The following is an 18,521-nucleotide window of genomic DNA, read 5'->3' on the forward strand; positions in this document are numbered from 1 at the left end:
TTTGGTCCACATGTAATTAAATTAATTACAATAAATATTAATTATAAATTAGTTATATATCTATTATCATTTGTTCAAGTGTAATAATGAAATAAATAGATTATTCTTTTCATTGCTTACAATGTTGAGCTACCAATACAAATTTTATGTAATAAATCTCGACCATCAGTCAATAAATCAATCCCTGTAATTCACCAATGAAATTCTCCCTTTAGTATTAATCGGTTTTCGTCTATCCGTGAAATTTAGTTAGAAGTCAACAAATGTATTCATTTAAATCTCGAGTGATCTGCTTGTTAAAATGTAAATACTTTAAAATATACGATATCGTAAATAATTCCTGAGAAATTCAATGAACTGAGGATTCAATTATAATAATATCAGAATTTTTAATTCATTGTTCATATTAACTTTAATTTATTGTGTATTGAAATTGTAATGTTGTATAATGATGTAGTATTGCCTGCTTTGATTAATTCATTTCAATTAATAATCAAAATTTTGCCTAAAATCAATGTGTATATTTCTAATATCAAATTTTGACATATATATTATTTAATATTTTACAAATCCAATTGTATATTTTTTTTTATTAGGAAACATTAAATGGAAAAAATTAAGTAAACAATATGACTCAACATTTTAATCTAGTATACCTTACAAGTAGATTTTGCCAATCTTGTTAGCAAATATAATAAGAAGCTTGCACTATGCAACAATGATTAACAGTAGGTAGCAAATATGTTAATCCTAGGACTAATTGCAATACAAATGAGAATCTATGCTGTTAATTTTTGTAAAGTGTTCAAAATGAAATAATATTGTTTTTTTGATTTTATGTAGACTCGTTTGAAGATTGTTATATACTGTTCTAAGTTGTTAAATCCCTGTTGCTCATTATTAACTATTACTAACTATTGTCCAATTATATCATTATGAACAAAATCAAAGAGTACAACAAGATATTATCAATTTTCGGAAATCTTTCAAAAATGTGATCTTTCAATTTCCGTATTAAATTTTACCCACCAATTTTATAGACAAATTTTGTTTCAAGAACGTGTTTTTAATATATAAATTATGCCATTTCTTTATTGTTCTCGCAGCATTGTGAAAAGAGCCACAATAAATTCACTGATAACAACGAAAACATCATAATCCTTATGTACCATTACGTACATAACGATCTGCATATACATATAGTATGTAAGCAACAGATTAGAGATCCCCAGGGTATGAACTTTCATACATTTAAAACGGGACTTCGCGAAACTTACTGCTCTCTAATTGAATTAATATCATCAATAAACAATGACAATTACATACATACTATTGTCTTACCCTTTCGTTTTATCCTATAAAATATATATTTACTTAAAACAGAAATCAAAATTTAAATTAAATTTCCTCTAAATCTTCAATGTTACCAAAAATATAATTTCATATCGACTCACATTCTTTTAATACATTAAATTCTGTTTTGTTTTTTTTTAAAGCTTTATTTTATACCATCAAACCTACCTTAATCAGAAATTACAATATTTCCCACTATCGATATTATATCCTTATGAATATCCATATATAACAACGATATATTGTACTTTTAGAAACAATGAACATTATTTCTTTTTCACAGAAAGCTTACTTTCATCGGTACCATAGGAGGCCTGTAACGGAATCAAGATCCATCCAGGTCGGCAGGAAGGTTAACACGGTCAGTTTATTCATTACGGATTATAAGCGGACGGAACATTCATCGAGGAATATTCTTATGACAACAATGATTGAAAATATCGGCACGTAAATTACCAGCAAATTAGATTGGCGAGTTTTGTTGAGGCTTCCGTAAGCGAATCGAGAAACCTGCCAAGAGTCAGCGCATCTCAGAACTTCTCCGACCTCCGGCAAGGTGAGTGCTACTCTCTAATATTCGACCACGACTATCGGACGGACTTCCTGTGGCACGTGACTTCTTCTCGTCACCGAAATTCTGTTTACTGGGTAAGTGCCAGTATCGAGAATACCTCTCGAAAATATCGTCAAGAGAAAACACCGATTCGATTCTGCGAGCGGACGATTTCGAAACAACGAATCTAGATACGCCGATAATAATTATTTCGCCGAATTTTCGCTCGGCATTTGTTCATATTTGCATCTATCTGTATCAATTACGTTGGTGCTGGTGCGCCAAGCTATTTCAAAATGGTGTACGAAAAATTTCCACTGCATTTTGCAGTGCTGATTTTTCAGATACCATTGGTCTTAGTTTTAGCGTAGGTTGGCTATACATACGTGCCTTGCATTTTAAGAGACATTTCTCGAGACTGAAGTGAACGTCGAGGCAAATGGTTATAGCAGATTTTGTTCTCTCGAGCTGCGAAGTTTTTCTCCGTGGATACGTTATATTAGTCGTAGACCGCAAACGTCTGTAATTTTTACGCCTGATAAAGACTTCATTCGTTGGAAATAACATGTTTGATCACTGATCACTAATCAAATAATATGTCAAACTAGATAAAATGTGTAATATCGTATTATAAAGATGAAAATCACGATTCTGGGGAAAGTTGTAAATTGTACGAGCGTTTATGTTGGAGGAACATTGAATGTTTGTTTCCTGCACTTAAAATTGGATATGGTGCATACAACATATTTTAAATGAATTACTGTGTAATTTATACAGGATGTCCCACGAAAAGCAGGATGTGATTCTCCATAGAAAAGAATAAAAAGCATAAGAAGAATAAGATTTTTGTATATAAAGCTTCGTTTTCAAGGAGACTGACTTGGAGATTTTGAAAATGTAACAACTATACGTGCGTTTAACTCATAAGTAATGACGTGATGAATCTTGGTTTACATTCTTTCTTTACAATCTATTATCTTATCAACGTAAGCTAACAAAAATATTGAATAAGACAAAATGTTTCATCAATCTAAATGGTTCATCAAGTCATTATCTAGACATATACTCTACTCGATACATTTTCAAAATTAATTTTCTCGAAAACGAAACCTTAGTTGTTTTTAAAAATTGTGTTTTTTATTTCTGATTTATTATCTCTGCTCGATAGTACTACCATATTTTGGAGCATACTCTATATGTATAGTTTGAATTTATTTAAAAAGATATAAATTCTATAGTATAAAAGATTTCTATGAAGTATAAAGAAACACGTGCGAAATTTGTTTGTTGTATCAGACTTTTTACTGGAGAGAATCGATTTTGAAATTTTGTTTGCTACATGTCGTAATTCGTATACGTGCGTACATATGCATGCATAATGCATATGTGTGGTAATATAGATTACCAAATAAGTACAATGCCAGTAGAAAACTGATTCTCCATGAAAAAATAGGTCGTAAATATGGTTACTGTTTATTTGATAGTAATTAGAAATTATATGCAGGGTATTTCACAGTAAATAGAAAAGTAGAATGAAATGTAAACTATGATTATTATCGTAACTTAAAATATGGGAGGAAATAAATAGCAATAGAGACACTCGCACCGATATTTATAGTATAGATGTGACAAAAATCAACTCGTATGATAGGATCGCTAAAATGGAGATTATTTTTGGCGTGCGAGGAGGAGTAGCCTTGAGCAGTAGAAATCTTTATTTTTAATTGTGGTAACTTTTTATAATATGAAATATAATCATCCATTCATGAATATTGTTTAATTCGATCTTTCTAATTTAGGAGTGGGTTGTAGTTAATACACGTATATATTATTTGTGAATAATTTTTCCGTAAAAATATGAAGACGTGTTAGGGTAATAGCTAACATTTTAGATATATGTAGTTTTAGTAACTAATAAGATACTGAAACTCGAAATATCGTAAATTCTAGAATCAATGTAGTACTTTGTTTTATTTTTAAAACTTCAAGAAGTTGTGCCAAAATGAGATAGCTCTAGCATATATGATCGCCTAAATTTCTATTAAAGGTGACATTATTGCGATTTTATTTTTAATTAATAGCAGTTTGATAACTTAATTTTGTTCGCAATTAATTAAATTTCGTATATTTTGAGTTAGTTTCTCTTCCAAGTAAATTCATTTAAATATAATTAGGAAATTTTGTTACTTCTACTTGTACAATGTTACGTGAACATGCATACGATGGACTTAAATGTCTTTTAATTATTTCAAGCCTGTTTGCGAGCATGTTCTGGCTTGACATTGTGAAAGTAATTTCTTGGAAGATTTTATGACAAATAAAGTACATAGTCAGTACAGTTCGTACAATCAACAGAAACACAAATGGAATTATCCTCTAAGCGTACATTGTAGTGTTCGTACATTTGCGTCTAACATTATTTAGAATAAAACAATGAATTTATTTAATGATTTTGTTTCTCTTTCGAAAAAGAATATTACAGATGCAATTCTTCCAAGTACCATGAAATAATGGTTTTTACTAAAAGTAGCTGTTACATACAAGATGACTGAAAAGATTGGGACAAAACAGAAAGATTCATATAAACTTATACCTGAAAATGCTTTATCGAAGAGTTATAAGTGTTCAAAGATTTTCAGGAGGTTACTCTTAAGACTCGTTATACAGAATCGCAATTAGCACGCATCGAATGCATTTAGTATTCCATATTTCTACAACAGCAGGAATATTCGAAAAAGTTCAACAATTATTAGTTCGACGATTGGGATTCTGCATTTCTGCAGAAGTAGGACATTTTGATTCTTCATTTACTGTAACTGTTAAAATAATTAATACAAATTTTTGAACGCTTATAACTCTTCAATAAAGCATTTTCGGATGTAAGTTTATATGAACTTTTTTTATCTACTTGACCTCATTAACATATAGTATGAGTTTTGTCCCGACCTTTTCGGATACTTTGTACATAGTATATGAAAAGGGAAATAGAGTATTTTAACATTTAGGATAATATAAGACTTAAGGTAACATAGACAATTTAAACTTGAAAGGGCAAATTATGAAACGTCGAAGAACGAAGCCATAGTAGTTATTTTATGTGGAATGTATCCATGAATTCGATAATTACGATACATGATACAGTAATTTTGATCGGTGCGTAAGTAAAGCAACGAATCAACTTTTTCATGAACAGACTGTTCCATTCAGTGTTTATTTTTCAAATCTGACGGTGTTATAGTTCGTATTAATATTTTTGAAGGTAAAGAAATATCGGAATTAATTTTTGCTTAAAGCAATAAATATTTTCAGGAGTATTTTCACTTTATCGTTCGAACGTTCAAATTTAATTCATTTATGGTTTTTCTCTGCCTAATGGTCATTACCGGTAGAGAAGAATAAGTGTGCAAACCGTAAAAAGAGAAGAGAGCATTAGAAATTTATTATGGGTACGCGCATTGTGCTTGTTCCATGTGTTCCTCGTTAAGATTCAAGCTTCGTTGCTTCCGTTGGAAGCGTCAAAGGGTTCTTGATTGAAAGTACTTAAAAACAGCTCATCAACGAATGGAAAAACAAGTATTGAGAAAAAAATAATTATTATTTTTTTAGGTTCTTGTAGGTATTAGTAATTGAAAGATCATCATTCGCGAAGATTTAATAGTTCAATTTTTTATTCTTTATTCTACACATTTTATTCGTTTTTAGATATCGCCCTGCTATTTATTGTACCACTCTTTATGGGACATTCTGTAAGTACTCAGTAAAAAGTAATTATTATTGAATAATTTATAATTCCCCAACTGTAGTGATAGCATCCCTTTACCTAGAGCAAGATACATAAAAACACAAATCTATATGAAAAAAAACCATCTTCTCTTTTATAAGCGACGTTGTACCAATTACCCAAACCTATGGCAAACCATTTGTTTACGCAGTTGCAAGAAATCCAAGATCATGTCCTTGAATCCTACGGCATCAAAGTATCAAGTGTCTTCGGTATAATGATCTATAAGGTAACGATTAGTGAAATAATGACTAAATAACTATATAACGCTTCGATCCGTATCACGCACGGCTCGAATATCACGTGTGTACGAGGAACAGAATAAGATCCATTGTCATCTCGCGGAGGTCGCAACGAGGGAAAAGTTCGTGCACTTTTCCTCGCAGAATCGAATTTCCTGTTGCCAGTGTGTGACGTAGGTTTGGTGTTCCAATAACAGGAGTCCCCATACATAGTCGGTTCTATTGATTTTTCGTAGAGGCGCAAGCGCTATTCGGTTCTTATCTGGCAAAAGGGAGGCGCGGCTATAACCATGGATCCCAGTGTACTAGCTAACATGGACAAGGACGCATTGAAGAAGCAGATCGAGAACATGAAGTACCAAGCTGATATGGAACGGTGGCCCCTTTCGAAGAGTATTGTCGCGTAAGTCCATTAACCCCTCTTTTTCGCCCCACCTTCGTCGGTTGTTTCTCCAATTTTTTCTTATTTCCGCTTCCTTTTTACGGTTCTATTGTTTCACCTTATTTAGTAGACAATGATACGACGAGGATGGTCCACGGAAAGTTTCGTGTTACGCGTCCAACAACCCCATCTATCTCATCCTATATTCGTCAATTATTCTTGAAATTTCATTTGCGTCTTTTCATTTTGCTTCTTGTTTCGTTTGATACACCGATTAACGCATGATGTTGTTTCCTATCTATCTTTGTTATCGTAAAAATTTATTGGTCAGTATAAGTAGCTGTCCTGTTTCACCTCATTTCTTGTTTTATCGTTGCTCGAGTAATAGATTGAATTTTTTTGTTCAATTTGCCCGATGGACTGTTCCATCCTTTCAACGAATTTTTTATGTATTTGATTATTCCTTGTTTACTTATTATGCCGCATTTTCTAGGCTGAATAGTTCATCTTGTATTTTCTTTATCTTATGGGTATCATAGAAAGAATATCCTGTGAAATGATTCATTATTTTTTGATAGGTTGCATAGATGAAGTTAAAAAGGATTCAGGATTTAGACAACATTTTTATACAAGACGCGCAGAGTAACATCTTTGTACCATTATGCAGGCTACAATTTAGTAAACATACCGAACTTTTTAAATAAATAATGTACTAAAAGATACAGAAACATTTTACACTGGGAAAAGTGAATCGTATGAGGATTTTCTAAAAATTGCACACAATATTAATGGAGAAGTTTCAATAGTCAAAACCACATTCCTATTTGCATTTGATATGTATTTTATGATATTCTTTGGAAGATTAGTTGTACTTCAAATGGCTCTATCACAGTATTATTTAGTAACTTAGTAAATTAGTAAACATATGATATATAATGACGTGACACGATATTTAAGGAAACTGTATGACTGAAATTATTTTTAATTTAAATTTAAGACTGATTAATCTAGAACAGCATCCGGTAAACAATGTTCCATTCAAATGACCCAAGTGATTTTGTGTTATATTTAACATTTCTTTCGAAGTTATTTTTAGCTACGAAGGTATTCATAATACATACATACATCGTGTAATACATAAACAGTGTGATGAAGATTGTGGGGAGCAAATCATTTTTATTTTCTGATCTTGTAAAATTCAGTTCAGACATTCGAAAATCTACTAATTATATACAATACAATAGGTTTTACAATATATATATTCCTAGTAGCTTTGTAATTGATTCGAGATCCTCTTTCTTTCAATTCTTTTTCTCGTTTGTCTCCAATATTTAAAAAAGGTATTCATAGTACAAAAGGAAAATAATGATTATTCATACTATTTAGGAAAAATTACCATAGTTATCACAAGAAATTATTAACATGGCATTGTAATCGTTTTAATCATATTTGTTCAATTTACTATTATTTTAATATGTCATAGTATCTATATATCATTTATAACAAATTGTTTTAAATACTTCGAATCTTTTTATCGAGCTTCTTTCACATTCTTATTCGTTTATTCGAATTCATGCTTGTTTGCATGTAAAAACTGTTTCCTTCTTAAAATTCATATGGCGTATTCCAAAGTCCTCGAAAAACTTTAGAAGCTGGACGAGACGGACAATTTTGTTGGTATTTTACTGACTTTGATAATTAATCAAAAGAACTTGAATGGTCAAGAAAACGATTACGAAGACTTTTGCAGCAGAAAACCTTGCAATAGTAAACACAAAAGCTTGGAATCTTTCGTATCGACATTATCATTGAAACTACCGAGAATATGAATGCTCTTCCTAATTATTTTATAATTTTTTTTGTTTGTTCGTCAACTTGCTTTTGTCAGATTACTTGGGCGTATCTGTCGAGTCGTTAGGTGTCAGGAAAATTGATTTAACGATCAACAGGTTGAAAGTTAGTAATATATATCTAATGAAAAATGGAAAGTAAATTGGATAAATAAGTTATAGTGCTTGTGTGGAAAGAATATTTGTATTTTGACGAATTTATAATTTTAGAATGGAAAATGTTATCTGTATAAAATTAAGCTGAGATAAGAAAGGAATTTTGAATATTATTCCATGCGTTGATTTGTCATTTTCTGCGCTAATTAATCTTAGAATTCCAAATTTGCACAAAAAAGGTAGGCGATTATCGACGAATACTATTTTTAATATTATTTTACATTATACTAGGATATTAGGTCAAATCAATATTAGTAATTCTAGTGTAATGAATTCAGAATCCTTCAGCTGCTATGAGTACTTGATCCTTAATCAACTCTCTTCATTTTGGAAATTCATTCTTGTAACAGATTAATACTTTATAGTTTAATATCAAACGTCTAGAATCCTTCGTTCATAGATTACATACTGTCATTTGATCCTAAGACTTTTCTTAATTAGTTACTTCTCGAACTATCGTGTTTCTTTATCTCGACGCTGAATTAGTACCTATTAGTGCTGTCTTGCATGTATAGTTATCCATTCCAAATTATAAAGATTTATAAGTTTTCAAAACAAATGCAATTAGCTCTAAAAAATAAAACAATATCGTCATAAAGAGGTAATTAACAATTTCGTAATTATTTAAAAGACAAGGTATCAAATCTATTTATTTTACGATTTTCTGATGAAACACCGTTACATTGATTTTTCTTGGAAAAATAAAGTCTCTTCTCACTTACTCTTCTCACAATTACCGAATTCTTTGTAAATATGTAAGAAATTCTCGATTGCTTATATTTAGAAGAACCGTATATTTACTTCTTCTATACTCGAGAACAAAAGCTGTTCATATAATTTACATTTGCTTAAAAAAAAAAAAAAATACAGTTTTTCTATTTATTTGCTTCTTCCATGTATTGGTTTTTATTGTAACCTCTGGGTTGTTCATGATGCTTGAGATATTATATTGCAATAAAGTAGCAACTCAGACGGTGGTTAAAAAAACAAATCGAACGACGCAGTATTGATCGAGTCATGTTGAACCGACTCGAACGAAACAATCGTCGTGGTGTCGTATAAAAATCGTTCGGACAAAGTGATCATAGAAGCCGCTTCCTAGACGAATCGAGAAACGCGAGACGTATAGATAGTGTAGATGACGACGTAATCGGTGTGGCGTGGCGCGGTGTGCCGCAACATGCTGCTAGTAATCGACAGTCAAGGTTAAATTACACCGACGTTCCCATATTACACGTTGGGACAGGATCTCCTTGGACGTGGAGTATCTGTTAATCGCATATTCGTAGACTGATCACTTTTAGACGCTCGCACTGTACGTACTTACATACCAGCTGGTTCATACAAACGAATTAATTGTATCAAAGTTGTAGGAGTTTTATATGTTAACTATCTTCCTTAATATGATAGAAAGGCGTAATTTTCGGATAGTCCCACGTCATGAACGAAGATGTTAGAAGATGCGAAAACCATAGGAGAAAATGTGATATGTAGATCCATCTTTGTTGATCTTCTGATTCTTATATTATGTTAGTTGAAGGAGACTACCTCGGATTGGAAAAATTTTATTAAAGAGAGAGGACGTTTTACGTGTATGTTACAACTGAATGGATACATACTGGACTGTATTATAAATTCATTCTGCTTTTATATTTACTACTAGCAGATATTTATGCAAATTTACATCTTTATGGGCACAGTTACGAAGAACGGAGCTTAAGCGCAGCGTGTTCTATACAATATCCGTATTATGTGTATTCTGTGTACCTTTGCATCCTCAAATTTCCCATAAATATATCAAAATCCGTAGTCTACCACCTATTGCACAATACCCACAATCTTGCGTTATATCTTTGCCTTGCCAGTAGCAGCAGCTAGTAGAAAATATTCTTTATTTCTTTATATGTTTAAAATTTGCCAATGATTCTTTTTAATGACAATAAATTTTTACCTAAACGGCTGCTGACGTGTAACTTCTACGATGTATGTAACATTAATGATTGTACAGTCGGTAAAGGATCGAAAAAACCATATTACATCACCAATCGGATATGTTACACTCTAGTACAATAACATAGACAGCTATTTTAATTAAAAAGATCTCAAGCAAATCGACAAATAAGTAAATAAGGATAATCTTGCTTATATATCGATCTTGGTTCGTTTGAGTGGACACACACAATTAGCCCAATATTCCTCTGAGGTCTAGAGGCTGTAATGGCGACGCGCACCTAATGAGACACACGTTCAGTGTTCGATAACATATGGGAAGTTGCACAGCGTTGCGGAACGAACGCGGAACCGCATTCGAGCAACGACGTTGCTCGTTGCGGTTTTCGAGGGGAATCGTACGCGAAAGCAAAAAGTTTCCGCGGTCTGCTGCTCGGAGAGTGCCCGAGTGAAAGGTACCTCCCATTTTTTCTTCCTCTCTTACCGATCGAGCTAATCTCTCGCTCACCGTCTTGCACTTAACGCCGGACATTCTCCTCTTTCAAACGTGGTGCGCTTTTTCCCTTCGCGCGCTTTGAAATTCCTTGGAAGGAACAGTATTTTCCGTGCCAACTACATACAACGTATATTGTATACAGCGACTCATAAAACTATTCGAACGCTTACCATAGCAAATTTTTACGTACTCACGGTATATACAAAAAGTCTTTACAAGTATCCTTAGTTTCTAATAAAATGATTTTTCATGAGGTCCTACGAAATTTTTATAGAAATTTAATATATTTGGAGGTAATTAATCAGTATATAATTCCTATAATAAACAGAGTGGCGTACTTTTTGTAGCCACTGTATTATGTGTATTACATTAAACGTCTTCACAAATTTCATTTATACTGTAGCGAGATACGACTGTGATACGACTGTGTGACGTGTGATTATTTGTGAAATTTGAAACGAATCTGAAAATTGATGTAGAAATTACAAGGTACTTACTATTAACATGTATTTAGTAAAAAGTTAATGTACAATATAGAAAGCTGACTGTGTTCGTAAAACTTTTCTATGGCAAACATTCCGGATACTTTCGCGAAGCATTATACTTGTGAAACTTTGCTCTTGTGGTACATAGGAAAAGTTGGTTTTGTATCGTGTATTAGCTTTATCTAGTAGGAATACTTATATTGTATATCATAGTTGCTATTAAAATTTCATACAGTGACTTACTATAGGCAATTTACGTGGACAATGTAGTCAACTATAAACACTAATGGCCTGGATTTAACACCCACCACTTTTGTCGATATAATGAAGTTCTGATTGATTGAGAAAATAATAAACTTCAAAAAGAAATTAACACTCTAATTATTTCGAATTCTAATTTGCTATTTGCTATTGTAAGATGCATTGTAAACAAGCATTTATTCTTCCTTTTTTGCTGAGAGATACTGAACCAAAAACAGTCGCAGTACAGTAAAATAAGAAACTCTAGGTATCATATATTGTACAGGTATTTATACGGTGGTGAGCATCTCACTTTATGGAGGTTGGTACAAGGGGAAGCTAGAACCTTATGGTAAGAGCAAGATGTGAAAATGTGGAAGAAGGAAATAGGTATTGGAGAAAGGAGCAGGACACGCTGTGTAGGATATACAGAAGGAATATATATAACGATAAAATACTTAGCAGAGAACTATACAGGTGTGCAAACAGTAAATTTAAGCGTGGAAAAAGTTCTATACGATAGAAGGGAGTAACGCGTGGTGGAATGGTGGAAAGGAGCAGTATTGTAGGAATGAGGAAGGAAAAGGACGAGGGCGGGAGAAAAGAAAAGTAGATGCAATGAAGTTGAGGATAAATGGAGGGATTAGGATAGTTCTAAAGCGAATAGCAGAGGCTAGAGTAAGGAGTAAGCGTTCGAAATAGAGTCATCTGAATAGAGTTAGGTAGATAAATGTTATGAATGGAGTTATGGAAGGATGAGGAAGACGAGTGAATAATTGTACGGGTATGTGTGTTGAGTAGAAGACTATGTAAACAAAGTTCACATTTCCTAGGCTATGAGGCTGAAAATTAAATAAATTATTAATACTAGTCTATTTTTAAAAAATATAAAAACTACTTAAAGAATGTGAAAAGGAGCGTATTTGAATTTTTTTTCATAAGAGGTATAAAATAAAGAAATAGAATGAAAAAGTTACTCTTTAATTAGGTAGATTTTATACGAATAACGTTCGACGTTCTTTTAAGTAAACGTGAATGAATGTATTACTCAACCTAACAGTTTAATAGAACAGAATACGTAAATGTAATATAGAAAGTACCTAATAAACATGAAATATCTACGTGAGTCAGTATTGACCCAGTCTTTGCTGCCTGAGAGTTAAACGAGCTTTTACATAGAATTTAATGTCTCCAAACTTGATACATTGAAGTTGATAATATAGTTTATATTATAGGGTTTGGATACATGTGGAAGTCTAGAAACTATGTTGTGAAAGTTGTAGAAATTATTTTCTATCATAATGAACGGGGGTCCTTTAAGTGTAATAGAATGACGTGCTTGGTAAGATATTTAGATCTTAATAAATAGAAAATAATAATAATTCATTCATCTCATTCACCTATCTTAGGAAGCAATTGACAAAATTAATATAATTGGACAATTTTTTAATAATCTTGAATAATACGATTATAACATTTTAACATAAAACAGTTTTCTAAAACAAGCATTGAAAAGTTACTTGTGTAAGTAGTAACAGGTCATTAACCCACATTCGTTTCTAATAAAGAGCGATAAGTGAAAGCTTATAATTTTCTCGCATTTTCCGCTAAGCTGCGGGTTAACTGGAACAGGAGATTCTTATTATTATAACTATTACTGATTTACTGATACTACCGACTAATACAACCGATTCATTAACAGCTTTGCTTGAATGTTTTAATATACACAGCATACCACATATAATACTAAAAATAATAATAAGCATACCACAGAGTTAAGTAAATTAAAGTAGAAACTACTATGTGTACAAAAATTATTTACTACCGTTAATTAATTATATTATTGACCATTGCTGTGTTTTAGAACACGTGCGATACTTTTGGATATTTTTTTAAAAGAATGGTACCTAGTACTAAGATTAATTTTTTCATAATTCTGAATAAATCCTGTACAATGTCCTGCCTGTTCAACTAAAATAGTTCCATTACCATTACATAATCCCTACTGTTTCTCGATACCAGATACATAATTCAAATCTTTCCCCCTGTAGCTCATCAACTTGAAAAAATCGTGCTGGAATTATAGTTGCGATTGCATCTAGACATAGGACGACCTGCTTTATTCAACGACATAGCTGAAGAATTCGTGCCGTATCCTTTCAACTTATTCTTTGCGATCAGATAGATTCAAGATAACGTTGGATATCTGGAGATCAGTGCAAACAACAGAGCGCAATAGAAAGTGTTATAAATTCATTTTAATCAAGAAATCTGAAATTATTGCAAAAGGCATTATCAGAAAGTTAAGAAAAATTTTTAAGATATCGTTGCGATGGATAAATTCTCAATAAAGACAAATTTAAAAAATAATTTGCAATAAATAATTTCTAAACCAATATTTATAACACACCTATAAGAATAAGTTTAGATTGTTTTACACTACAAGTTCTAGATACCTACCTACTACAATACTTTTTAACTTTTTGCAAAGCCTTAATGTTTCTCTGATTCTTTTTATTTTAAGGCGAATTGATTAGACCGACGTCATAAAGTATAGTTGTAAGAATGAATTAGATTTTGTTGAAGTTGCTTTATCTAGAGGTATATAGCGAGAAAATCGGAAAAATTGGTCGATCGCGATTGAGCAGTCGCGAACCTTCGGAACACAGAATTCTCCTTGAACGCAAAATCGGCCAGACTGGCCGCGAGTCCCTTTCACCGAGCCTTCTCGGCGAAACGACCAACTATTCGTTCCTCGCTGCACTTTTCCTTGCATCGCTTGCAACCTTGTTACGTTTACAACGATCCTGTATTATATCTCGTCAACTTGTCTCCTCAGGCACCTGGAAATTCATTTGGATTTCGTTCTTTCCTGAAAATATCGGTCATATTTAAAATACTTATTAGATCAAATATATTTCGAATGAGATATTCGAATTAATGTTTTATGTAATCTTTTGATTGAAATTTCTTTTAAAATTGAAATTACAAAACTAGTCATTTTTCAGGATATAATTCGTAACGAAATTTATTAAAATTGATATACAATCAATAGGTAGAGTCGTAACCAATATGCATTGATAATGTAACTGTTGCATAATGATAATGTAAGAATTATGTAATGGTGATATGGGAATATCATTGGTCACTGAACGTGTACGTAATTAACAAGTAATTGATAGTTAAATCGACAATCATAAAATGTTAGAAATATCATCATTAAATGCATAATATATCGTAACACCTTTTAGTATAAACAATTGTCTGCAGCTTTTCCCAATCGATTCTTTTTAATTTCTTACTTCTTCGCAAGAATTTCTGTATTGAACTGTGTTTTAGCTTAGTTCAACATAATTTGCCTTTTTATTCGAAACCATTTCATTAAAGGTTGCAAATTGTTGATATTTCTTCATTATTTCACGCTCTTGCGTTTTTAATTTTGTATATTCAATCATTAATAAATATTTCGTTTTTTCGATTCCTAGAACCATTCAACGTTCTCGTAAGAGATTCCACCTTCAGCGATAGTCGAAAATATAACCGAACGAACACAAGTGAATCAAAAGAAAACTTGATCTAGTAGACGATCTGCTTGCTTCCAGGATGAGGGAGTATGTGGAAGAGAACGAGAAGACTGACCCACTGATACACGCGCCCGACAAGAAGAACAATCCCTGGGCCGAGAGAGGCAAATGCATAATCATGTAATCAGGACGTAGAACCGCAGGGGAGAAGGAGAAGGAGAAGAGGCGAGGAAGCATCTGAGCGAATACCATCCGAAGCGAGCAGGAGAAGCGGAAAACGTTTTAGCCGCGTTTCAAGTTAAACCAGCGAAACGAATAATAAAACCAAAAGAACGAAGCAGACAAACTAAAATAAAAAAATAAAAAAAACAGAAAGACGAGGAATACATACACGTAAAAGAAGAAAAACGTTAAAAAAAAGACAGAAAGTAAGAAGAGAAAGGAGTTAAAGAAAGGATAAGAAAGACGTATGACGAATGGGAAGGAATTACGATGAGCAAAAGAAGAAGGACAAGAGGAGAAAGAGAAATTAGGCGTTGGCGGAGCGATTTGGATGAAATCCTGGAAGAGGAAGGTGCCAGGAAAGCAGCAAAGTCTCGGAAGGAGGAGCACGACTGGCGCGAAGCGAAATCAAAGTAGCCGGAGCAAATTATTCAACAATCTAATTCCTCGCGGTTACCTGTTCGCGGTAACTTTCCCGTTTGGCATGCAAACGAACGAGTGGCACGTTTCAGCCCGGCTTTCTTTGTCTCTCTAATCTCCGCGGCTCTCGAATTGACTACTCGAGCTATTCTGAGGACGTGGTCCTTGATCTGGCTAAGTTTCGATCGATTCGCACGACGGCGAACCGAGACGCGAAAAGTATCGTGTATCGATATTAATTGGTTAAACTTTCACCTCGTGCGTCTATCGCTCTCTATTTCTCTCTCTCTCTCTCCTCTTCAGCCTCTTCATCCTTCGTTTCCTTCTTTTCGAAGGGCCGCTCCCTTTCTCTCGGAATAAATGGATTCCCTCTGAGTGAGCTCGATCTAATCTATCCGAGGATTTTAGAAAAGCAAGGCTACGAACGAAAAGGTACGGACACGGTGAAAATTTAATCGATCTAAGAGGACTAGACGAGAGAGCGGGCGAAACGGCGCGAAACGAACGGATCTTCTGAAACGGGCTCCGCTACGAGTACGCGCTTCCGCTTCGTCGTCGTTTCGAGTTCCGAGTTTTGGATGAGTTCTGAATAATATCAGTTCCAATTCGACTCAATTCGTTTCGATTCGATCCAATCCGTTTCGACTCGGACACGTGTTACGCGTCGTAATACACATCATGTGCAATTCGAATCTAGTACCACGGAAAACTCTTTTGAATCGTTCATTATATCGTGTAAGGATTATTTATCTTAAGTACACAATGTAATCTAACGTCATTATATGTACACACGTTATACCATATGTCGTACGATTAATACGCTATGCATATTTCTGCGAATTTCTTACGAAAATATAATATATTCACATCGTTTAATGGAGATTATTGTATGCTGTTTCGTCCTGTTCCTTTACATCGGGCATTAGTTTCTGTCGCGTGCTTTCGTAATCTAGCGTTTCTTCAGAATTTATAGAAACGTTTTTGTTTTGCAAAAGAACGGTAGTGTTTTCTACCTTTTAATTAAGTTAGTTAATTCAATGTTTCCGAAATGGTCATCGTAAAGTTTAATCGTATTCGTTGGTTATTTGATTAAACTCGTGTTTATTTTAATCACTGTGGTAGATCGGTCGTTGCTTCAAATAAGTATAGCGTTAGGTAAATGCAAGGTATTTCATTGTTCGTGAATATCTTGAATATTTTTGACATTTATGAAGATGTGAAAAGTCTCTGAAGCAAAATTATACGACTCGAAGGAATAAGATATCTGCTCATTTAACAATTTTCATAAAATGATAATTTTGATATTATTGTACGTGTTTCATCATCTAACCCGCGTGATTTCATTGTTAAACATTTTTCCATATTTTTAGCAGATATTCAAGAATTTATGGCGAATGAAATATCTTGCGTATTTAAACAAATAATTTCACAGACTCTTATTCCTAATACATATTTCATTAACATCGTATGTACATTAATCTAAAAATCATTTTTATATGATGTTCTATTTTAATTAATCTCAATCGTCACTAATTTTAGAAAACAAGAGAAAACAACAGCGATAAGCTTAAAAAGTTCGAAACTTCTCCACCAATAAATTAGACCAACACCGATATTTATAAATACATCAGACAAGATTGCGGATATACTCCGTAATTTCTAAATTCAATTCCCTAAAAAGAATGAAGTATATCATCGAATAACTGTTTCTTTAAACAATCCACTGCTTTTTCCTTCAATTTAATTGTACCACAAATGACAATTTTGCATAGCTAAGACTGCCAAAATGTATGCTTAACAACAAAACACACGGATAATTATAAAGTCTATACCTTAAAACAGATCATAAGAAAGAAAACTTAAAAATAACACGTTTCACGGTGCAGTGTACAGTATTAATTCGTACCAATTTCCTTTGTAATTTGTAAACGGAATTTATAATGTTATTAAAGCAATTTTCATTGCAGGGACCATCCTGTATGTACCACAGACAGATAAAACAAAAATAAAGTATCGTAAACGCCTAACTCGAATTCTCTCGAGGGTTGTTCAAAACCACAAGAAACTGCCGAAGAATACACCGTGGAGATGCGATTCTGCTGAACGGCCATTGACGTGGCCCGTGATTCTTCGCCCACGATATTCTGTATCGATTCTGGCGTTCATTGTTCAACAACCGTTTCCACTGTCGATTACCAAGCAAACCTCTTAAGCTCGCTCGCGCAGGAAAACTTATCTTCAGCCCTGAAACGTCTGGCGAACGAGGCCGAGATTCCTTTTGGAGGAGGTGTTGCATTTCAGAAATGTGTTTGCGACAATGTAGCTACGTATTTGTAAAAATGATGGATGAGAAGAAGAGAATGAAGAAAAAAAGCAGAAAACGAGAAAGGAGATTGTATTTTTGTTGGGGTACAATGTCGAATTATATCGTTGTGTCATCGAATAAAACGCGTGTGAAGGATGAAAAGGGGAACATAATGAAAAATTACTTTCACTTTTTACTACATGCGAGAAGCCTTATGGATAGCTGCTTGGCTTTCCAACAATTAATAATTATCGAGGATATGCTTTGGTCACGGTATTTTATTTCGATATCGTCTTCCATGAAACGTTCTAGACGATGTGGGTGATTAATAAAACCGATGGAGATTTCTTCCTAGAGAATGCACGATAATTATTTCTCTACGTGTTTGTACTTGTAGGAGACGTTACGAAAAAATCACGTGGCCCATCCGTTTGCACGAGGAAAGAAAGATTTATTGTTAGCAAATGTGTTCGAAGGTTAATATCTATTGAAATATAAGTGATAACGAATATAAAATATTTTATGATTCGTTTGTTATCGGTGTACGTACTTTTTTAATTGG

The 18,521-nt window shown here is 33.2% G+C and overlaps 1 protein-coding gene across 1 annotated transcript; it reads left to right on the forward strand.

Annotated features, from left to right (window-relative positions):
• Positions 1–1,872: 1,872 nt before the first annotated feature.
• Positions 1,873–17,681, forward strand: Ggamma30A (guanine nucleotide-binding protein subunit gamma-e). The gene is made up of 3 exons (XM_069127476.1): positions 1,873–2,001; positions 6,166–6,332; positions 15,091–17,681. The coding sequence occupies exons 2-3, from the start codon at positions 6,220–6,222 to the stop codon at positions 15,194–15,196; spliced, it is 219 nt and encodes a 72-aa protein (XP_068983577.1). The 5' UTR covers positions 1,873–2,001; positions 6,166–6,219; the 3' UTR covers positions 15,197–17,681.
• The last annotated feature ends 840 nt before the right edge of the window (positions 17,682–18,521 follow it).

Source organism: Bombus flavifrons, chromosome 14, assembly GCF_040668555.2.
Source record: "Bombus flavifrons isolate JBK064 chromosome 14, iyBomFlav1_principal, whole genome shotgun sequence".
Lineage (NCBI taxonomy): Eukaryota > Metazoa > Arthropoda > Insecta > Hymenoptera > Apidae > Bombus > Bombus flavifrons.